The sequence below is a fragment of the Herpailurus yagouaroundi genome, unplaced genomic scaffold (genome assembly GCF_014898765.1).
Source record: "Herpailurus yagouaroundi ecotype Mexico unplaced genomic scaffold, PumYag 205, whole genome shotgun sequence".
Taxonomy (NCBI): Eukaryota; Metazoa; Chordata; class Mammalia; order Carnivora; family Felidae; genus Herpailurus; species Herpailurus yagouaroundi.
In genome coordinates, this window is record NW_024412436.1 from 3,035,207 (window position 1) to 3,058,771 (window position 23,565).

Here is a 23,565-nt window from a genome sequence, read left to right on the forward strand (position 1 = left end):
CAAATCCTTCCCATCAATGTACAAACACATAATTTATTTCTCCCATCTTAAAAACAAAAACAAAACCCTTCACTTACCCTTACTTCCCTTGCCTGATACTGCCTTGTTTGCAAATTTGTATTCCTTCCTGGCAAAACTCTTTGGACAAGTTGTCTATATCCATTCTCTATAATTCCTTTCCTCCCATAGTCACTTATAATCACTGCAAGCCAGTTTTTTTTTTCCTACCCACTCTACCAAAGCTGTTTGTTCACAGTTTTCCTCTTACTTGACTTATTACAAAGGTTTGATGTAGTCAGTCTCTCTGTCCTTGATATTTTCTTCACGCGGCTTCCAGAACACTCAACCCTTGGTTTACTTTATTGGTCACTCCTTAGTCTCTTTTGCTGCCTTTTCCCTCTTCTTCCTAAGCTCTTAATGATTACACACTTTAGGGCTCACTCTTTGTTCTCTTCGCTGTTTTCACTCATTCTTTCAGTAAACTCATCCAGAATCACAACGCTTAATACCACCTCCACGCTAATTTTCCGCCTCCAGCCCAGAGTTCTCTCCTGAACTTCAGACTTGCACATTCACTCCACTTCTCAACGTCTTCTCTTGGTGTCATCTAAAAACTCAGAAATGTTGGGGCGCCTGGGTGGCGCAGTCGGTTGAGCGTCCGGCTTCAGCCAGGTCACGATCTCGCGGTCCGTGAGTTCGAGCCCCGCGTCGGGCTCTGGGCTGATGGCTCAGAGCCTGGAGCCTGTTTCCAATTCTGTGTCTCCCTCTCTCTGCCCCTCCCCTGTTCATGCTCTGTCTCTCTCTGTCCCAAAAATAAATAAACGTTGAAAACAAAAATTAAAAAAAAATAAATAAGTAAAAACTCAGAAATGTTGAGTTTAAGCTCTTCTGATTCCTGATCTCTCACCATGAAAACTGCATTGTCACCCGCTTTCCGTACCTCAAATGATAGCAACTATGTTCTTCCGGTGGTTCAGATCAAAACTTTTAGACTCATCTTTGACTTCTGTCTTTATTACACTCCCACACATACCATTCAGCAAATCCAGTTGGCCTTCATTTCAAACATATCCAGAATCCAAACACTTCTCACTACCTCCAGCGCGATCCCCCTGGCCTGAGCCACCGTTACTTTTCTCCCGAGTTACTGCAATGTTCTCATTTAGGAATCGGCAAAGTGGTTTTGTAAAGGGCCATGTAGCAAATATTTTCTGCTTTGGAGGCCATACTAGTCATTGGGGCACCCAGTCATCTCTGCTGTTATAACGCAAATGGGCATGGCTGTGTTCCAACGTTAAGTTTGTTTCCAAAAAAGCAATGAGCTGAATTTGGACCCCAAGCCATAGTTTACCAACTCCTGATCTATCGGGCCTCTTTGTTTCCATCCACTATGATCTCTTCTCAAGTCAGATCATGTCACTTCTCTGCTCAAAACTCTACAATGGTTCTCCTTCTGGATCAGAGTAAAAACCATAATCTTCAATAATCTTCAAGCCCCTACGTGATCCTGCCACAGTCGTATCCCTAAATCTCATACCCATTGCACTCTCTCCTTAATCCACCCTGCTGCAGCTGCACCCATCCCCTCGCCGTTCCTCAAACAGGCCAGGCACACTCAAGACTTGGGCGTCAGCACTGGTTGTCCCCTCCTCCCCCAGATATCCACACGGCCCCTGTCCTCACCCTCCTCACTTCTCTGCTCAAATGTCACCCTCATCAAGGAGGCCAATGCTCCCTTGATATTTGAAATTACAGCCTTCCTCCATGACTCTCATGCCCCCTTACTCTTCTCTATTTTTCCCTTCTCCCCCCCAAACTTACCACTTTCTAACAGCAATAATAATTTACTAATTTATATTTACTGCATCCCTAACCTTCCTGGAATACAAGCTCCACGAGGCCAGGGAACTTTGGATTTTATTCCCTGGTGTATCCTGAGACCCTAGAGCCATGGATGACACATAGGAGGCATTCCCAAAAGGTGGGATGAATGGAGTCCGTGTGGCATCCCTCAAATTCCAGAGATGTAGTGGGTCACTCAAGTCTCTATATTACTTCAATTCTTTTTCCGTGTTATTCTTATAGTCCTTTTTGTCCTGACTCATTTCTATGTAGGTAACTGCCTTTCCTATCACAACACCATGATCTCCTTGGACATTTGCTATATGTTTGTTTGCCTGTCACGTAGCAAAAGGTGAGTCATGCCAACGTAATGAACCTACAAAGGTGCCACATATGCGTGGTTCTCTGTTGCCAAATCACTCACTCCACGAGCCAGTATTTGAAAGGTCTCTCCCCATACCCCACTCTCGATACATCTATACACACACACCGCTAATTGAGATCCTTTAAAACTCTTTTTCACATATTTGCTTAATTAGCTTGCACTGACCTCTGCAAAAACACTGGCCTCTGACGATCCTAAGAGGTAGTTTCCTGGCATGGACACCAGAGCATCAAAGAGTCAGCTGGAACGAAGGAAAGCATAACACAGCTGGATTTAATTATTCATGACAGGCAGCCGAATATATCTGACACAGGTCTTCTCCCTAACACATCACTCAAAACAGGCCGGTTTCAGGAAACGGTAGAGAGAGAGAGAGGGAAAAAAAAAAACCAGGATCAGGCCAAAATGTGTCCATAATACAAAGCAGATCATCTTTCACACGGATGACCTTATGCATTTTGCTTTATATTTTTATGATGGGCCCACATCTATAAGACTGCTGACCCTTTAAGACTCGGCGTGCTCCTATGCTGGGGCTTAGCAGTGGTGGCTCAGGTTCTGGGAAGAGGAGGTGGGTGAAGATCGCACCCATTCGTGAATCATCGTACGAGCCAAGGGTCCTCCATGGTTCACGTAGAAGTGCAGGCATGTTTGCAATTAATTCATCTGGGAAGCACAGGTGAGCACTTTCTACTTGCCTTCGACGTTCACAGAAGGATTAACTGTATCTACGATCCAGTTTGTTTCTTTGGGCTTTTGCTTAGCAGGAAACGGGTGAGGATTTTAGGCGTTGCTTTGTTACGACCTACCCATAATTTTAATATTTCTCTCAGGTTTATCATTTCCCTTCTCTTCCCAACGTACATTCACATCAATGAAAGCAACGGGGCCAGACGCAATGAGGCGAGCGGGGTCGGAGGCCAGTGGCTAAAATTAGATTATCAATGACATTTACTTATCTGTTCACAGCTGAAATTTTAACGGTACAATGTTTTCTCCTGAAACGAGACGCTTCCTCATCACTGAAACGCAGGCTTCTGTTATCAAATTGCACCCATATTCCATCACTGGGTGGTGAAACTGACCCCAAATGGAAAGCGAAACCATATATACTTTTTCTGTGAAGAGAAAAGCTAAAGACAAGATTAAGCAATGGGTTTGTTTTCATAAGATTATTTTGACCCGTGCCTTTCGTAATTAGGGTGAGCTTTTACTTCTAAGAGAAACAGTCGTCCCGGAGAGGAAGGGAATAGAATGCATCTAACATGAGGGCAGAGCAAGGCGGGCCTAGACTTTACCCCATCCATCCCGGAATACTCCATAATGCAAATCTTCAGGGACCAGGGCAGTTTAGAATTTGTGAACACTGCTCCCTTTTCTGGTTTTGTGTACAATGTACATTTTGGGTGTACACGGCAGTCTCTTAAAACAGTTTTCCTGATGTTTCACTCCATTTATCTGCCGGGAAATCCACCGAGTGTGTGCGCGTACTTATAAAATTAGTGGAAACTTGTACATACTACATTGAGCATTTCCAGACATGCATCGGATCCCTTCTCTCCATCCCCCCCCCCCCCCCCCCCCCCCGCCGCCGTGAATTATGAGGAGCATACTTCTGTCCCAAAGCGCCCCTGTGCAGTCCAGCCCCATTCCCACCTGCTGGTCAGGACTGTCCATCACTGTGCAGTGCGAACATCCACACCGGGATGCACTGTTCTGGAAAGCCATCCTGTTTCTTCTGGCCCAGCACCACCAGCCCGCTCTTCCTAATGAGGCTCCGGAGGATGTCCATGTCCCGAGTCACACTGCTGTCCGAGAGATCGAAGATACAGCCCTCCCGAGCCACGTTGTCCTTCAGTATGATGACACCGTTTTCCTTCAGGCCAGCTCGGCACCGGGAAAGAAATACAAGAAGGTCTTTGTCGGTCAGGTACCCTACAGGTGAGGCCAAGTAGATGGGGAAACAGGATGGAATGGTGGGGGGGGTGGGGAGGGAGGGGAGTAGGAAGGTAGGAAAGATCACAAGGCTAAGAATCAGGAGACCATTGGTTCACTCATTCATGAATTATGTAATAGCCTGAATTGTTCTGGTTGTGGGAGGCTTCGATAGGAGGATAGGTATCGTCTCTGAGGAGGCTCAGTGTCCCATCTATAAACTACATATTATGCCACCTGTTCTATCTACCTCATAGGCACGAAATAAACTATTGCCTTTCCCATGAATCCCCGCCACCGTCCCCAGACAACCCAACTTTGTCATTACTGCTCTGTGTCCCCTAGACACACACACTGAGACCAATATCTAACTCACTGCTGTCTCACTTCCTGGGAATTTAAATCTAAGGAAGTCCGGTTTTGCCCCTACATGGGGATAAACTCTTTTTGACCCCACTTTTTCAAGTTTTTCAAGTATTTGGTTTTCTTTGCAGGGTTAGGTTGGTCCAAAGGCACTCCATCTCCAAGGACGGGAATTTTCAGGCTCGTGACAGAGGATGTCAGGGGAGACGGTGGGAGGACCAGAGCTTCGGGGGGAGTTTCCATGATGCCTAAGGCTGCCTAACTACCCTTAGCACAACTACGACTACATCTCCCCGAACGTCCTTGCTCCCTCTCCGCAAATCCTCAAATTAGCCCCAAGTATTGTCTTCTCGCTCTCTCTCGGAAGGGGACAAAGGCAGATGCCATGCCATGCAGGACTGACCAGAGACCCACTGAATCCAGATGACATCATATCTCCCCAGTGGGGGTGTAAATTCCTGCAGGTTGTAGCAGTGGTAGCTTTCTACCTTGTCCCCGTTGACCTGCAGGTAGTTCTGGGCTTCGACGAGGAACGATTCCATCATGTCCACCAGTTCCACGCTTTTGAAAACCGGCAACAAGACATGCTTGCTGACCCTTCCTATTCCAGAGCCACAATCCAAGGCACAGTCTGTCCCAGCTCTCCCGGGGCCCTGCAGAAAGGTACCTTGTGGGATGCTTCAAGTACAGACACGTACCCTGAGTCTAGGATACTCCGGTTACCTCTTTGAACCAACTTTATTTAGGTCAATTTTCATATAATAAAATGTACTATATTAAGTGTACCATTCAATGCATCCAGGCACGTACCGACTACCACAAATAAGTTCTAGAACATCCAATTGCCTCTTTCAAGAAATAGCCAACACTGCTAGTGTTTACTTTCTTTGTTTTATCCAAATAGAGGTCTTGAAAAGAATGACAAAGTAAGATTTTAGAAAATAATGTTTTAGGTCTAAAAACTCAGTAATTTCCTCTAAGAAATGGGTCACAGAAAGCCCTATAAAGTAGAATGTTATTAACTGTAAATTTGGGTCAAGCCCACAGCTAAATGGACCTGCATGGTAGCTTATTGCTTTGTGAAAGAGAGAAAGAAAGAAAGAGGAAAGAAAGAAAAGGGGAAAGGACAGGGAGGAGAGGGGAGAGAGGAAGGGAGGGGAGGAAAGGGGAGGGCAGGGAAGGGAAGGGGAGGGGAGGGGAGGGGAGGGAAGGGAAGGGAAGGGAAGGGAAGGGAGAGAGGAGACGCGAGGTGAAACGAAGCGAAGCCGGAAAACCTTACAGACAGAATTTTACTTCAAATCCACCCCGGTGGCACACAGCACATTCACATGGATAGAAGGTGTTTGTGGCAAAGTCTCCTTATCTCTTTTAATGCTAGAAATTGTTTCCTGTCTTTGTAAGAGAAACTGTATGATGTACTGTGCACAAAACCCCCTAAAATTGTTTTTATAAAGTAGGTCTCGGGGACCCTGGGTGGCTCAGTCAGTTGAGCGTCCAACTTTTTATCTTGGCTCAGGTCATGATCTCATGGTTCATGGGATCGAGCCCCACGTGGGGTTCTGTGCTGATGGTGCAGAGCCTGCTTGGGATTCTCTCTCTCCCTTTCTCTCTAACCACCCCCCTCTTTCTCAAGATATAAAAATAAAAAATCAACTTTAAAAAGTAATAAAAATAAAGTAGGTCTGTACACTAAATTAACCGGAGGTGAAGGATGGATAGATGGTGGAGGAGGAAATCAGCCAATGAAAACTTTCTCAAACTTGCTTCTGTAAAGTAGTATATTCATATGCACATATGCATATATATATATATATATATATATATATATGGCCAGCTGCACATATGCATATATACATATATATATATGGCCAGCTGAAACTCTGAGATATATATTATTCGGTCTGTCTATATTATCTGGTCTAAATTATTTGTCCATAATTGGGATGACTGCTAAATAGATTTTATGCTAGAAATTATAATAATAAGATCTTGCCAATCAAGATCTTAAGGAGAAAGCCTACTCTTGTTTTCTCAGGAACTAAGGATTTAAGAAAAGATTTGAGCAGAAGGAAACATCAGAAATGCCGCTTTCTAGTCCACTCAAAGGGCCTTCTGTACAGCAATAAAGGCACAGTGAAGAACAAAAAGTGAAGACATTTTGGCTTCTTTTCAAATGGAATCATAATAAGCATGATTTATCATGTGCTTATATATAGAAGCTCTTTGCATCTGTAATAACTAACATCAAAACAACTCCACAAGATAATGATTACCCCCCAGTTTGAAGCTGAGGAATCTTGGGTTTCCACAGCTAATGGCAGACCTAGAACTTGAACAGGGAACTGTGTGAATCCAAAGGCAGTTCTACCTTAGAGCAGTCCCCTCAGGCGCCAACTCCGATTCCCTTGATAGTATCTGTCCGATGCTACGTTGAAAAAAATTCTAAGGCTTCCCTGAGACGGAGCAGGAAAGAGCTCTGTGATTGACTAGTGATGTCTCCCTTGAGTATGGGAAGGGGGACGTGGTGGTACCCATACCATGTATTTGCCATTTCCACTTACACGATGCCACCTCCCTCATTCAGATATTATAACGTAAACTAAACTCATTCAGAGAAAAAGAAGACCTAGGCTAAAGGCTTATGCTGTGAGCGCCATAAAGAAAACATCCCTTAAGTAAATCCACAACATAAACACGATGGGTAGGATAAGTATAGGAACGTTATCGTAAGCTGTCGAAATGATCTTAGTAGAAATGTGTATACTCAGAGATTACTACAAATTTTTCTTACCATTACTTGGCCTTAAAGTCTCCACAGATCATGTTGCTCACATTATTGTAGCAAGTGGCCTTAGAATTAGAACCATAGAAGGATAAAGCAAAGAGGGCTCGGAGACCTATGCCAGAGACGTCAGATTACAATAGCTGACCTCCTTTTTCTCATTGAACAAATAAACCTGAAGCTGCTCTTGTTAAAGTGAGGCAGAGCCTCACCCGCTCACCCTTCCTGTCATTCTCCCAGTAGGACCTTGAAGGATCTCAGCAAAACCCTAGAGTGCTTAAAGCACTCATGTCTAATTTCCCTACTTTTTTATACCAAGAAACTGAGGCTCAGAGAGGTGAAATGTTTGAAATAGAATTCCCTTGAAAATTCTCACTCTCTGATTTATATTTTTCACCAACGGAGACGTGCGATATTTGACTATAATTACTTTCGAAACAATGGTCATTTACAAATACAGAAAGGTACCTTTCACCCAAATTGTGTGTACTGCTCGCCTCTCACCACTGTGGCTTAGTTGTGTTTATTATATTTCACTGCATACGGCTGCCACTGCCTCCCATATTCTTTCTCTCTCTCATTCACATGCAGCTCGTATGGGAAGGGGTATTTAAAGCCCATTCTCGGGGCGCCTGGGTGGCTCAGTCGGTTAAGCGTCCGACTTTGGCTCAGGTCATGATCTCGCGGTCCGTGAGTTCGAGCCCTGCGTCGGGCTCTGTGCTGACAGCTCAGAGCCTGGAACCTGCTTCGGATTCTGTGTCTCTCTCTCTCTCTCTGCCCCTAACCCACTCGCATTCTGTCTCTGTCTCAGAAATAAACAGACATTAAAAAAGAAAATTTAAAGACCATTCTCAGGCACATCTCCTGCCTCCTGGACACCAAGGCTGCCTGTATTGAAATCTGATGTCCTTCCATGAATGTGACTGGACCTATATACAAGGTGTGATTTCAAAACAAGATGTTTTGTTAATTCCATTCTCATTTATGGTATTGTCTTCATACTTATGGATTCATATAAAATAGTAAAATACTCTTGGGAATTTGGTTTTTAGTTTTGATTCTGCCTATATGTTTTGTTTTCAAAGACATCATTGTAAGTTCATTCCTGTGGGATTTAAAACTCAAAAGGAAGTGCTGAATGCCACTGTATAGAAACCGTGAAATATAACAAGTGAGACCCAGAGTTTTTAATCATCCAATCTCTGAGAAATGTCAATAGATAAATACTGTCAAATACTGATTACTTTTTACAAATTGCCACTTTCCCCCACTAGAAAGCTAAAATTGAGGACCGTTATCAGCTGTGCCATTGACATCACCTTGGCATCATTTGTTTATTTGCTAAAGTAAACATAAACGCAGCAAGTTTAAACCACTTTTCTCGCTGTCCTGTGTCCCTAAGTGTTGAAAGGAAAGCAAAACTTTAAATTAAACAATCTGCCTTTTCCCAGTTGACATAAGGATAAATCATGTCAGATACTCATATTCCATAACTCCTTGTATCTTGACCTGGATACTAATTTAGCAGATTATTGAGGTCAAAGTACAAAAATATCATTTCTTTAAAAAGACTGTTTATACTCAGTTAGAGGTCACGGTTTCACAATGAGCCTTGTCTCCTAAGAAGGACTCCTTATATTTGTTTGAAAAGAGCAGGCTCCTCTTTTCCAACACAAATATGCAAGCACAAGGCTGTTTCCTTTCCCAGGTCCATGGGCGTTGTATGGGCTCTGTCTGACCAGCATCCCTGTGGTCAGCTTGGCACTCCACATGGAGTGACAAGACAGCTGGATTACTAACTAAGCTTCTGAAATGCACTGGGATCAAAGTCAGCTTCACCACGAGGCAGGCAGAAGGGAGAGCTTTCGGCCAGGCCGGAGGAGAATTGAGGTCTGTGGTACACACACACACACACACACACACACACACACCAAGGATTTTTCTGCTTCATGAGACAAATGGAAAAAATATGTCACGGTTAAGAGTAGAGAGTCTGGTGTCAGACAGGCCTGGCTGGACTTCAGTCCCTGCTCTGTCTCTTACCGGCTGCATAACCTTGACGACTCAGTTAACGTCTCCAAACCTCGGTTTCTACCAATGTAAAAAATACGGATGATAATAGTACTTACCTTCTAGAATTCTTTTGAAAAGTAATCAAGACGATACTTCTAAAGTGCTTAGCAGAGGGACTATTGCAGGAAAAGCACTCCGTGAAATCAGTCAGTGATACTGATTTAGAAATACTCCGGGTTATCCTGACCTACAAACATTTATGGACGTCATCTCCAGCTTCATGGTCCTTCGTGGCCACAGCTGATGTTCAGACACGTCGGCCCCGATGGATGCTCCATCCTGATTTAACTTCTCTGCTCAGACACTTGGTGCTCCATGGAGGTTGGATGTGAAGTGAACTTCACCTTAACACTCGGGATATTCTTTTTTTTTTTTTTAATTTTTTTTTTCAACGTTTATTTATTTTTGGGACAGAGAGAGACAGAGCATGAACGGGGGAGGGGCAGAGAGAGAGGGAGACACAGAATCGGAAACAGGCTCCAGGCTCTGAGCCATCAGCCCAGAGCCCGACGCGGGGCTCGAACTCACGGACCGCGAGATCGTGACCTGGCTGAAGTCGGACGCTTAACCGACTGCGCCACCCAGGCGCCCCAACACTCGGGATATTCTTGATAGTGCACTTGAAAACCTAACTCAGATATTTATAATATTGATAATGCTTCCCTTATCAGGATACAATGGGCTCCAAATTTCAAACAGATGACTTCCAAATGAATTGGAACGAAACCTGGTTGCCAGTTAGGACTTTGTCTTCAGTAGGACCAACAACAGCTTTGTGGTATTGGCAGCTTTATTAAATCTATTCTAGCAACTAAATGAAGTTCCTGAAACTCTAATGAATGCATTTTATGAAAGCCTGTTATTACTTTTTTTAATTTTTTAATGTTTATTTTTCTTTGAGAGAGACACAGAGACAGAGACAGAGCATGAGCAGGGGAGAGGCAGAGAGAGAGGGAGACACAGAATGGGAAACGGTCTCCAGGCTCCGAGCCATCAGCACAGAGCCCCATGCGGGGCTTGAACTCACGGACCGTGAGATCATGACCTGAGCCGAAGTCAGACGCTTAACTGACTGAGCCACCCAGGCACCCCAAAGCCTGTTATTATTAGTAGTAGCAATAAATTAGATTTATTGGGTAATAATTATGCACAACAAAGCAAGCACATTTCTTTGCACATTGGCTCATTGGATCTTCGTATTATCCTCTGAGGTAGGTTCGATGGTTAATGCCCTAGTCACAGGTGAGAAAACTGAAGCTTACAGCATTTAAGGAACCATTCCAAGGTTGCTTGTACATTAAATAGAAGAACCTAATGACTATAGAGCTGAAGATTATTGTCCCTACCCTCTACTGTCTTGTCTCCATCTGACAGGGAAGTGAGGAAGCAGTTTCACCCAACCCCGGGGCTACAAAGAGATCACATTCTTTCAAGGCGAAGTCTGAACTACGTATTAAATAATATAAAGAGATTCCACTGTACTTCTCGTTTTCAAGCCAAACATAGGCATGCACTTCCTTACTATATTACATTTGTATTGCAGGAAATCAGTAAATCGCCCCAAGATCCCAAATGGCATGATCTCTCATCAGTCATCTGGGTGTGAACAGTTTCATCTGGAAGACTATAAAAGAGATGTCTTCTTAATCCCCCAATCGTAGTATTAGCACTGCTAGTTCCCTTTCCCCTGAAGCATGAGAGATTAGCTGAGGCTATAGGATGGTGAAAGGCCAAGGGGGATAAGCCAGTGGTTTGATGCGACCCATCCCTTCTGAACATTTTAAAAGAGGCTTTCGGGCTCAACTCTTGGCTGAGCCATATGGCTTTAATACGACTTAAATGACCACACAGAAGCATGTGAGCTCAATGTTTGTGAGGACTTTGCTTCCTCATCAAGCTGCAGTTGCATAACTCACCCCAACAAACTTCCGAAGGAAGTCCCGAGAAGCCTGGATATCTGGGATGGACAGTTCAATGAAATTTCCCATCATACCCTCTTCTGTAGCTGGTACTTCTTGATAGAAAAGTTTAGCTCTGGCATAGAACTGCATCTCCCCATTGACGATTTGACTTGTTAAAGCATACAATTTCACTGCAAATGAAATATTAATATTTATCAATATGTATATGACAGAACAAGTTCAATCTTATCACACATGGAATTGCTTCTCAGAAGCCTGCCCATTTGTCATGTGGAGGAAAGGGCACAGTCAGAAGATCTGGGTCTGAGTTCTGGCTCAGTGACTTACTCAATATGTAGCCTTGAGAAAACTTCTTAACCCCTCTGATCTTTGGGTAGCTCATGCATAGTGGCATTTTCATGACTTAATGACCCTATAGTTTAATGAAACTGTAGCTTATTACTGTATATATTTTTTTAAGTTTGGCAGTATTTGTTATCATAGAATAAAGAATGTCACAAGGACGCCTGGGTGGCTCAGTGGGTTAAGCATCCAAGTCTTGATTTTTGGCTCAGGTCATGAGCTCAGGTCATGGTTCATGGGCTCAAGCCCCACTATGGGCTCCTTGCTGAGTGTGGAGACTGCTTGGGATTCTCACTCTCCCTCTCTCTCTGCTCCTCCTGTTCTCTCTCTCTCAAAATAAATTAACTTAAAAAAAAACACAGCATGTCACAAGTTTCACAGTGAGTTTTATCTTTGAGCTCCAAGTGTTTTATGAGGATTTAACTGTTAATCTTTACTTCTAATCACAAAGTACATTTGGGATAGCTATTTTTTCACCTCTTTTTAAGCAACTCACACTGAAATATCTCTTTGTACCAACATTACAGAAAATGTGCTTAAGCTCTATCTTCTGAAAATAAAATAATTAAAAAATGTTATATTTATTGAGCAACTCTTCCGTAGCAGGCAGTGTGCTAGGCACATTCTCATATACTACGTCACTTCATTATTTTAGACACCACATGAGGTATTATTTTAACACATTTATTTTTTGAAAAACATATGTTCCAACTTCTGAGAGGAAAATTTGCATGCATTTAAATGATCTTTGTAGATGAAAATACACCTCTTCAGGTATAAAATAGTATGCTATACCTCTTCAGGTATAAAATATAAAAGGGTTGCCATATTAGAGGACATTCAGGAGGAAATGGTAAAGAGTGAATGAAAGGAAGGAATTTCTCGTTCAAGAATGTAAACTGAATGCATTTGTCTTTCCTCCTTCCCCCTATTCCCCCCAAATTGTTTTAATAACCTCAACACATAACTGAAGAAAATGAGGCGGGGGGGTCGCCACCGATGAATTCATGACTTCAACAAATGTCTGGAAGACAAAAAAGCAGATGGAACAAAGCTAAAAAATTTGCAGCCTCAGATAGTTGCAAAAGGAAATAAGAGTTAATAAAAAACCAGTGAAAGGACAAATGTACCCTCCCAAAAGCAACTGATAGCACAACTGTAATCCTGGGCAGGGAAGTATCTTGTCTTAAAAAAAATTTTTTTTTTAATTAATCGCCTAAGGAGACCTAAACCAGTTAGTATAGGATCCTGGAATACCACTTATTTTGTCATAGAGAGGACTCTAAGCATCATATCTGCTCACACAGGTGAGACTTTAGTAAGATCTACTAAAGACATATATACCAGAAGAAACATTCTCCATTACCTAGAATCATTGACCCTGTTCTTTATTCCTAACTGTGGATGAACAATGATCTCTAAACACATGGGGGTAAAGTGGCAGTCTGAAAGAAAAAATAGAGATAAACAATCAGAAATGACCCCAAAGGAAATAGAACTAACTCAAGAAATGGATGAGAATTTGAACCAAAACTAAACAGAAAATTCACATATCCTTGGAGAGATATGAGAACTGGTGCATCCATAAATCAATGATAAGATGCCAAGAAAGCGATAATTCAACAAATAATAAAGACTTCTTAGAAATTAAAGTTTTGATTACCAAAAACTTTGGAATACAACTTTGAGTAAATTTGTCAGGACAGAAACAAAAAGACAGATGTAGAAAACAGAGGTAAAAAGATTAGAGCTATAAAGACTTAATTCAGGAGGCTCAAACATCAAACCAATTGGGATTTTTAAGAACAGAGAAACAGAAGGAAGAAAATTATCAAAGAAATAATAGAAGAAAATTTCCCAGAGCTAAAAGTGATTGTAGGATCGAACAAGTTCTGAGCAGCATGGATAGAAAAAAATAATGATGATGAAATAAATGCCACATTTACACAAATCTTTAGGAAATTTCAAAATGCGAAGAGTAAGAATTAGAAGATTCTAAAGTTATTTAGAGGGGAAAAGGTGGTTGACCCTCAAGGGTTGCCAGATTTAGCAAATAAAAATGAGGCACACAATTAGCTTTTAATTTCAGTTAAACAATTTCATAGTATAAATATACTTGAAATATTGCATATCACATGAGACATACTTACACTAAGATTATTTTTTGATTATTTTAAATACAAATTTATTTGGAGTTTTATATTTTATCTGGTAACTCTATACTCAAAGGACTAGAGTCAGGCTTATAACACAAGTCTCATTAGAAACACTAGACAACAGGGGCACTTGTCTGGTTCAGTCAGTAGATCATGTGGCTCTTGATCTCACGATTGTGAGTTCAAGTCCTATGTTGGGTGAAGAGATTACTTACAAATAAAATCTTTAAAAACAAAGAAGCAATGCCATCAATATTCTTAGGGAAAAGTATTTTGAAGCTAAAACTTAATACCCCATCAAACTGTGAAAGACTATTTACCTACCATGGATTCATTCTTCAGAAGTTTGTTGAAGCAATATTCTAGCCCAATGAGTGTTCAAATCAAGAGAAGATACATGTTAAAAGACAATGAAAGTAATCCAAGAATCCAAAGAAAACAAATTCCCAAATGACAGATACTTAACAGATCTAGAAAGTTTTTATTACAACAGGAACTATGGGCCTCAGAAACATAAGTTCACCCAGAAGTAGAATGCATTGGATTCTGGGCAATAGACAGAGTAGATAAGAAGCAAGGAGACATTAGTGATATTCTAAAGAAGACATATTTTTAATCTCAACCATCACAAATAAAAGATAGGTGGAAACTCTGAGCAAAATACACAACAGTACAAAATGTTCTGATCAGGAGGTAAAGCAAACCAAAATAGACATAATTTGCCAGTAGAAAGAAAAGAAACAATAAGAGAGAAAAGAGAGTCTATTTAACCTTCACTAGAAATCATTTTTCTTCAGGTAACACCAAGATTGTGAAATTGGACTGATGTACTATTTGTCTCCGGATTAAATAACAATGACATAGTCCCAAATTGTGATTTTAGAAGTTACAAATCCAACAGACACCACTTATATTAAAATATTCCATCATAATACATTCCATCTATGGAGTTACATCAGTATTTTCCGACTCAAAGACTTTGGAGCCACTGTTTGGATCTTTTAATGGTCATGAACTTACTGAAAGGGATATAAGAATCAGTTCCGGTCTACATCATTTCTAGAGACTAACAATATTATATACTATATCTCCCATATATACTATTATACATTGATTGTTTTTAAAATGTCTTCTAAAAGTATTAAATATGTAGATGCTTTTTGCCATCTTATACACATATTAGCAACTGACTGGGGAAATACAACATTAAAAGGAGAGTCTTCATGTTGTGAACATTGGGAACCACTCACCTACACCAATCTCCCTTCTCTAGCACTTGGTAAAGTGTTGTGTAAACAGCAGGTGGCTCAATAAATTCAACAGGGATGACAAAAATCAAGCATAACTGTCCCCATAGCATGACTGCTCCAAATTCTTCAGTATGTCTCAGAAAACCAGGCTAAGAAATCACAGTTCATAGTCTTCCCCGAGCTCCATGCTCCCCGGGATCACAAGCGAGCCACAGCCCAGGAGTTTCCTTGATCCAACCAAAGCAGCAAAGCAGCCACACTCATCATCACCTTAAGTCAACTAGTTGGTGAAGTCCATTAAAAACCTTAATCTGGAAATGAGAATGGTCCATTATGCCAGCAACATTTAGACCACAAGTGAATGCCAAGCCCAGCAGGGGTCAGTCTCAATAGGTAGGTTTTTATGGTTATGGGCTTGAGTTCTCATTTTCACCTAATTGACAGGAGCGTTTCACTAAAACGATATATGAGGTGTCATGGCCAGCCCCAGGTTCTCCCCTCCTGATAGCTCCTGCAATGGTGCAAGTTGACTCAGATAAGGTAATCAGTCATCAGCCTGTGCCTTTTTACTACAGAAACACATCTTGTAGCTCATTCTTGTAGGACTGCAAGATCTCTGTGAAACTTGGGGTAGTCTAAGACGGAGTTCTTGATATAGTTCTATTCGTTCTTGATATGATATGGTGCTTGTTTCTTGACCTACATTATGGGCTGACCTCCCAAGAACCTTGCAATAGTTTACTTGTTACAAAAAAGAAAGTAGAATACTAGTTGATTTGCCCTGAAGAATCTAGATCCTGTGAACTCTCTGAGGAAAATGTAAATAGCTAAGTGCTTCCATCTGCTGAATATCTTCTTGTCTTTTCATTGCCTTTTTATTCCTTTTTGTTTTTCTAAATGGTTGGTTATAGTTAGTTTAGACTTTATTCCAGACATTAGAACTGTTTGTCAACTGAAAATTTATCTGAGAGGATGGTTAGGCTAAGTTTAGACGTTTAGTTTGAAATGATTTGAGATAGGATATTGGATCATGCTAACCTTTTATTTATAAGCGAAAGAAAAAGAAAGAAAGAAAGAAAGAAAGAAAGAAAGAAAGAAAGAAAGAAAGAAGAAAGAAAGAAAGAAAGAAAGAAAGAAAGAAGAAAAATTAAAAAAGAAAAGCCCAATTAGGACATGCCCTTATGAAGGATAAGACCTTCCATAAAAGAAATTTGCAGATGAGCCCTTCCCAATTTAGCTATTAAATAATTAATGATAAAAATGAAAGGAAGGAAGGGAGGGAGGGAGGGAGAAAGATCTAGGTACCATAGAATATTATTCAGCCAAAAAAACGAAGGAAATCCTGCCATTTAAAACAACATAGATACATGGATAGACCCTGAGGGTATCATGCTAAGTGAAATACATCACCGCAGAAAGACAAATACCATATGATCTCACTTGTACGTGAAATCTTAAAAAAACTGAACTCATCTATTTTTTTCACCAGCAGGGCTGGGGAGTAGAACTTTATCAGTATTTCTGGTGGAATCCAAAGGTCTGGTGTGCCAGAATGCTAGAGTTATCATTATCAAGTCTCAGAATTGCCCTGAGGGGCCCTGTAGGTTTGATTTGCTCCCTGAATGCCTTAGCCATCTGGTGTTTCTTGTCTCTAAAATAATGCACTGCCTACCCTAAAAAAGTTTTAGAGGGATGTTTCCTTTTCAGCTGAAGACGAGTTCGGTGTTTCCTAATTCTTTTCAGGCTTTAACACCAATGAGGTAACAAAAGGGAGGGCGGGAGGGACAACACACTTTTCCCACCACACATCACATCCCCTACCCACTTGGCTGACGTCTTCCCAACTCTCTATTTCTACTTGAGCGTCCTACCTCACCTACTATCAAATTTTAGAAGGCCGGAGGTCAGGCCGAGATAGTGGGGACAGATTTCGGGTGAGAGTATCATCGGAAGGGTCAGAAGCTGATTCAGCAAGTCGCCATGCCTCGTCTGCACCTGTGCGGCATCGTGTGGGGGTCTCTGTCACTCTGTTTCCACTTTCCATGAAAACTGCCAGTGTGGGTCTCCCTACACTGAATTCCTCACGAGAAGGCGATATCTTACTTGTCTGTGCCACCCCAAGACTTACCGTTATGCTTAACCCATAGCAGGTGTCCTTTGACTATTCGCTGACTAAATGAATATTGTCTTGCGTTTTGTTCTTCGAGTAACATACAGGTTCAACAAAATGGAGAGTGGCTATAGGGAAAAGCTGACATAAGTGACACAAGTTACAGTTTTCATATAGTTTGTAAGACATCTATCCTCCTAATTAGGCATACCCATGTAATAAGAAAATAGTAACTATCATTGATCGCACATGGATGTACGCCCTACCTATGCTAAGCATTTATATTAACTGAATAGGTGAGAGATGGTATTATCCATGGAAGAACACGAGGCAGCAAGAACACGAGCCCGAGATCGAGTAGCTAGTGAGGACACAACTGGAATTTACACCCAGGTCTATTTTTTTTTTTAATGTTTTATTATTTATTTTTGAGAGAGAGGGATAGAGAGAGAGAGAGGGAGGGAGAGCAAGTGAAGGAGGGGCAGAGAGAAAGGGAGACAGGATCCGAAGCAGGCTCTAGGCTCTGAAGTGTCAGCACAGAGCCCAATGGGGGGCTCAAACTCACGAACCATAAGATCATGACCTGAGCCCAAGTCGGATGCTTAACCACCTAAGCCACCCAGGCGTCCCTAAACCTAGGTCTATTTAAATCCCAAACCCGGATCTCATCCGTCTCATGCTGTGTATCTGAAGGTCTGCTAAATAAAAAGGGGAGTTATCTGGTTCTCCGTTTCTTTAAAGAGAAAAATAATCTCGCAGCTTTGCGAAGGGAACAGTAAACATTTGAACAAAGCATCACTGTTCAGGGAGTTGTAGAGCAACACCGGCCACGGGGGTGAAATCAATTTGAAAAATGCCAATGGTTATACGCTGAGTTTTATTTGGCAGTCCCACGTGTCTTACAGGAAGTGTTTTTATTAACTCTGGCTTTTAATTGTGATGGCAAAAAGGTGACCATTGTTATCAATTTCCTCCTCAGAGACTTACTCTTCTAGAGAGAGTCAAGTAAAGGGTGGGTACTAAGAACTTGTGGGAACAGTATACCAGGCATTGTACTAAACACTTTCTTACCATCTCTTCACATTTTCTCTTTCACGCATGGGATTTCTCTTTCGCGCATGGGATTATGCGCATCATTTTGCAGATGAGTGATGAGTGACGCAGAATGATTTAGTAACTTAATATCACACAGAAACGAAGGGTCATGGCCAGGTCCCGCCCCACCCCGATTCTGCTGAACTCTGTGGAACCATTGTTCTAAAGGTGAAGTTAGACCAAGACTTTAACGAAGTCCAGGAGTGCTAGACTCTTGCTCAATATAGAACTAATAAATATTCATTGACTTCTGTGTACTTGGAAATACACGGTGGATAGTGCTAGAAGAATTACTGACTGGTTAACTTACAGGAACGTCTCCATCAGGCCTTGCATGAGCCCCTTTGAGCCCTGGTATATGAACTGGAGATGTATATAATTGTTCTCCTGTTTATTTCCTATCTGTGCACAAACAGCCACCTTTGAAAATTTTCATTGGGAGGCAGCAGGATTTTGAGGTTCAAAAAAGGCAGATTTGGAGTCAGACCGCCCGGGTCGAACCCCACTCCACCACCCAAAGCCACGTGACCCGCGGCAGGTTACTTAACTCCTTCCTGAAGAGGGGTTGTATTCAGTGGCATAGCTGAGCCTTCACTGGAGATTTTTAGGATGCACGCTTTTGCTTCTCCACGAATTTCTGAAGCTAGCCGAGGATATTTGAGCAAAGGTCCCCATGACTGAATGTCCCTGCAGAGCGTGCTGTGAGGGACTGGCTACCCAATGCAGGCAGTTAGCAGGAGGGAGGAAGGAAAGAAGGAATCAAAGAGTCTGGTTAGCCACATCCTTCCTATAATTACCCTAAACAACAAACTCTCTGTGTATACCCTGCAGTAGCCATTCCTTAACCTTTTTTTTTTTAAGGGCTTTATTTTCATTTCTGTGAAGTTTTGAAATCATCAAAAGGTGGGGGAAGCCAATTGTAAAACACCTGAGTGGAGCTGGGGAGGGAGAACTACTGGCTTCGTTTTGGGTTCAGACTAAAAAGCGTTAACACCCACGGCTGCTTGGGAAGTCCCATAGAGTGAGCTGAGCTTAACATCTTTGGTGATACCTAGTCTAAGGAAGACCTACATGGTGACATTAAAAGAGGTCTGGTTCTGAGGAAGGAAAAGGAAAAACAAAAACAAAAACAAAAACAACACGAGTCCTTATTGAGCCTTGACGGTTTTCACATATGTAACTGCATTTAATCCTTCCGATTGCCCTGTGGTTTTGAGGAAAATGATGCTCAGAGACTTCAGGAATTTGCATTAACTTTGGTGACTTTTCTATCAGCAGCAGTGCCAGAAGTCGCACTCAAGACTTTAGCGATGTGCAACTGATTATTACTAAGGGATCATTTAATCTGTTGCGAGCAGGTATTGATCGAGTTCTTTCTATGGGCCAAGAACCATGGCAAATGCTAACTATATAGATAAAGAAGAGGAAAAGTAAATGAGTCTCTATTGTCATGGGAGCTAGAGCCACTGATGAGGCCAAGCAGATAGAGCAGAGGATAGACCCTGTCCCCAACCCTAAGCAGAAAATGTACACTGTTTCCTGTTTTACTTTGGGCTTACATGGAAGACTTTGTCAAAATGTTTGTCTTTTATTAATAATTTTTAAGAGATTGGAAATCACTGATAAACTATCAGCACATTCACAGAAGAGAAAAATAGGTAAAATCAGAATGACTCTATTGGGTGAAAAAAGGGATTTAGGCAAAATATAAATTATAGCCTACTTGTCCCAGTCAATTTTCATCTGATTTTCAGATGATACGGAAAAGATTCCTTTCCGATTCACCTTCAGCTACTTTCGGGGGTGTGTTCCTTTTCCTCTCTAGTAATTTGGTTAAATTTTTTTTAATGTTTATCTATTTTTGAGAGACAGAGCACGAGCAGGGCAGGGGCAGAGAGAGAGAGGGAGACACAGAATCCGAAGCAGCCTCCAGGCTCCGAGCTGTCAGCACAGAGCCCGACGCGGGGCTCGAACCCACGGAGCGTGAGATCATGACCTGAGCCGAAGTCGGACACTCAACCGACTGAGCCACCCAGGCGCCCCTCTAGTAATTATTTTTAAAATCTGGCAGCCATCTGCCCCTTAGTGAGTATCCTAGTAATTGTAATTGATATCTTTCTCCTGATATCTTTCTCTGGATAGCTAAGGCCACCAGGCTACCGTTATCGAGATGGGGTGCACACAAGATACTCAAGAATTAGTTCTGGAAAAACAATGCTCTGCTGGTGTGTGGAGCAACCAGAACATCCTCACCTTCCAAATGGACTGCTCTAGTGTTCTCCAGTTGGATACAAATGAGATGCATGACACATCCTAGAAGAATTACTGTGGGCGGTGTGATCTACCAGAAAGAACCCTGGTCTTGGGTTCTTGCTTTGGTATCTAGATGAGATCTGTCTAGATTAGATCTCATCATCTCTGATTTTCTTTTCCCTGCTTGAAGAAACAAGATGGGGGGGGGCGGGAGGGGGAGCGGAGGTGCACAGGTGGGAAGAAAAAAATAATGCTACTTTCCTTTCTATCCCATAATATGGCTGTGAGGATCAAATAAAATCACAAATACGGAAAAATTTTAAGAAACATTGTCTAAGTATGAGATGAGTGTATTTGTATGTCGAGAATTAAATATCCCTTCAGGAATGGATTTATGAAAAGAAAATCTCGTGGTCTGCTGGTATCTAGTTTCTTGAACGCAATACAAAGAATTATTAGTTCCTACGACGTCTGGAAAGCCTGGCTACATCAAGGGCACAATGAGGCTTTGAGACAGCCTTAAGAAAACAGACTGGGGCTGATACATACTGTTTCTGCTTTCATTGGGGGAAAATATAAATCAAAGGGGGACACTTCACTCTTTAATCGCCAGTTATTTCCTCTTCAGTGCTGTTAAGAGTTCCTTGAAGTAACCACTTTCACAGAGGCTGAGAAAAGTAGTGGAGACAAACCCGATAAGCTTTTTATTGCCCATTGTCTAATTCCCTGAAAGCTAGAGGAAATAACGAAAATGGAGACAGACCACTGCCCCCAGTTTTTTTCTTAAAATTCAAAGACCAAAGTAAAATTTGCTCCTTTTCGGCTCACTATTATTGTGACTCAGGGAAGCCAGAAAGGATTGTGTGTGGAGCGTGGGCTCATACACACACACACACACACACACACACACACACACACACCTTGCTCTATTATGGTTTAGTTTTTGTTTTTTGGTTTTTTTTTGGACCCTTAGTTGATATACTACTGCATTAATACTCTCACCTTTGTGTTACCTAACCTGCCCCCCGTCTCGATTTTTGCAGATATTAAAAATGTCCTCTAAAACACAGGAATTGAATTTCTGTGAGCAAACCAACACCCTGGGAAGCAAATCACAGTGGCTGAGGGTGCGTGGAAATCCCAAAGTGGAGGCCTGACCTGCCAGGCAGCACCCCACCCGGCCTTTGCGCCCTGCGAGAAAGAATGCCATTGAAACATTTAAGCCCACTGACATTGGTCATGGGTTCTTTTTATCTGAAAAGAGTCCTTGTTCTAACTCCTCTTGCGCGACCTCGCCACGGTCCCCCCTTTCTGGTCCCTTCTCTAGTAGCTCTGACTCACTTACCCAGGGGAATTTTTTCCAGCAGGTAGAGATAGCTCTGAAAGAAGTCATTGCGAATGGCTCTGTGAAGGATGAAGGACATGCTATGTCGACAGAGTTCGTCGTCGGTCTTCTGCCAGCGGGATCGAAAGGCAAAATGGGCTCCCAGGTGGGCCATGGTGAAGGGGGATGAAAATTATTCCTACAGAGGCAGGAAGCTTGCCTGGCCGTTTCTTTGAATTAGCCTTCCCTTCCTACACGAACTTGAGACTGTCATTTTAAACCGGCCCCTGCCCATCCATATCAGGAGAGGCTGTCATGGGGCGTGGGGGAGGGGCAGCAGACGCAGGAGGTCAAGCTCCTGGCGCATGCCTCCGTCTGATTGCTTGGGCGACACCGCTCCCAGCCAGCAGGTGCTAAGTAAAGATGAAAACAGGCTGAGTGGGATCCTGCTTCATCCAGGAAAAAGCAGCGTCCGTCTGTAACTTCAAACAGGGACGAGCACAACCCACTAACACCCTGACTAGTTGCTCTAATTTGATTCCTAAATTGGAATTAGCCTAATTTCCATTTCAAAGCGCTGGGAACATTTTGCAGGAGATCCTGTTTCCTGATTTCCATCACTCCCCCTGGAACACAGAATCCTCAAGTTACAAGGACCCTTCAAAGTCATCCTCGCCACCCAGGCTCCTCTCATCAGTGCAAGTTTGCCCACATCATTTCGTAGAGGCGGATATGGGTTTCCCACTTTTAAGGATTCTCCAAGAGACGCAGTTATATGAAAACCTGTTTTGATATTCACTACCCATCTCTGCCAGCAAATCTTTCCTTCTAGATTGCTCTAAACAACACCTCATCAGGTTAGCCTGTTTCTTCCTCTCTGTCTATCGTGGGGATGGTTTTCCTCATAAGTATTCACTTAGTGTCTGTACCTCTGATAGGCCCTTTACCCTTCCCACATACTTTGTACCCTGGAGGCTGACCTGTATTGAGATCAGCGGACTCTCTTGCCTTCTGGATTCTAGTTGGGTCCAGCCAATGGGTGGTGCCAGCAGGAGACTGGAGGAGAATAAGCCGATGTATTTATTCCCCTGGCACCTTCCCTGTGGAGATGCCATAGGCTGACTTCTTCCTTTGGTGGAAAGTCATAGCTCCTGGCTGGCGTCTTCTCATGCAGATATCTTGTCCTACTTCTCATAACTGCTCCCTCCTCTACTGCCTCAGCCCTCCGGGTAGTGACGTGCCATCCTGTCACAAGCCCAGGAGTAATGCGCTATTCCTTGCAATTTTGCTATGCTTACCTACACCTTTTTAAATAGTCCCTTTATTTTTTTTTAATTTTTTAATTAAAAATTTTTGTTAATGACTATCTATTTTTGAGAGAGAAAGGGAGAGAGAGAGAGAACGCAAGCGGGCGAGGGGCAGACAGAGAGGGAGACACAGAATCCAAAGCAGACTCCAGGGTCCGAGCTGTCAGTGCAGAACCTGGAACGGGGCTCAAACCCAAGAATGAGAGATCATGGCCTGAGCCAAAGTCAGATGCTTAACTGACTGAGCCATCCCGGAGACCCATAAATAATCCCTTTATTAAACCAGCTCAAACTCTCAATTTGTGAAGGCTGTCTCTTTCCTATAGGCACCATGACTACCCTTTTATCCCTCTAATGTTCCTAACAGGAGAGTCCATAAGAACTCAATGCTCCATTGGACCCATATCATGTGGGACCACAGACCAC

At 42.5% G+C, this 23,565-nt stretch overlaps 1 protein-coding gene across 1 annotated transcript; it reads right to left on the reverse strand.

Moving 5' to 3' along the window:
• Nucleotides 1-3,062: 3,062 nt before the first annotated feature.
• NTMT2 (N-terminal Xaa-Pro-Lys N-methyltransferase 2) lies at nt 3,063-22,295 on the reverse strand. Its single transcript, XM_040451637.1, has 4 exons — nt 21,854-22,295; nt 11,297-11,472; nt 4,929-5,178; nt 3,063-4,162 (listed from the first exon to the last, which is right to left on the reverse strand). The coding sequence occupies exons 1-4, from the start codon at nt 22,005-22,007 to the stop codon at nt 3,891-3,893; spliced, it is 852 nt and encodes a 283-aa protein (XP_040307571.1). The 5' UTR covers nt 22,008-22,295; the 3' UTR covers nt 3,063-3,890.
• Between the last annotated feature and the right edge of the window lie 1,270 nt (nt 22,296-23,565).

What these genes read in the sequence shown, in the direction of transcription:
- NTMT2 (XM_040451637.1), bottom strand. Translation starts at nt 22,007, where the DNA reads ATGGCCCACCTGGGAGCCCATTTTGCCTTTCGATCCCGCTGGCAGAAG. An exon ending in GCTGGAAAAAATTCCCCTGG is followed by an intron (nt 11,473 to 21,853) that starts GTAAGTGAGTCA and finishes TTTCATTTGCAG; the next exon opens with TGAAATTGTATGCTTTAACA. An exon ending in CTGGATTCAGTGGGTCTCTG is followed by an intron (nt 4,163 to 4,928) that starts GTCAGTCCTGCA and finishes CCTCACCTGTAG; the next exon opens with GGTACCTGACCGACAAAGAC.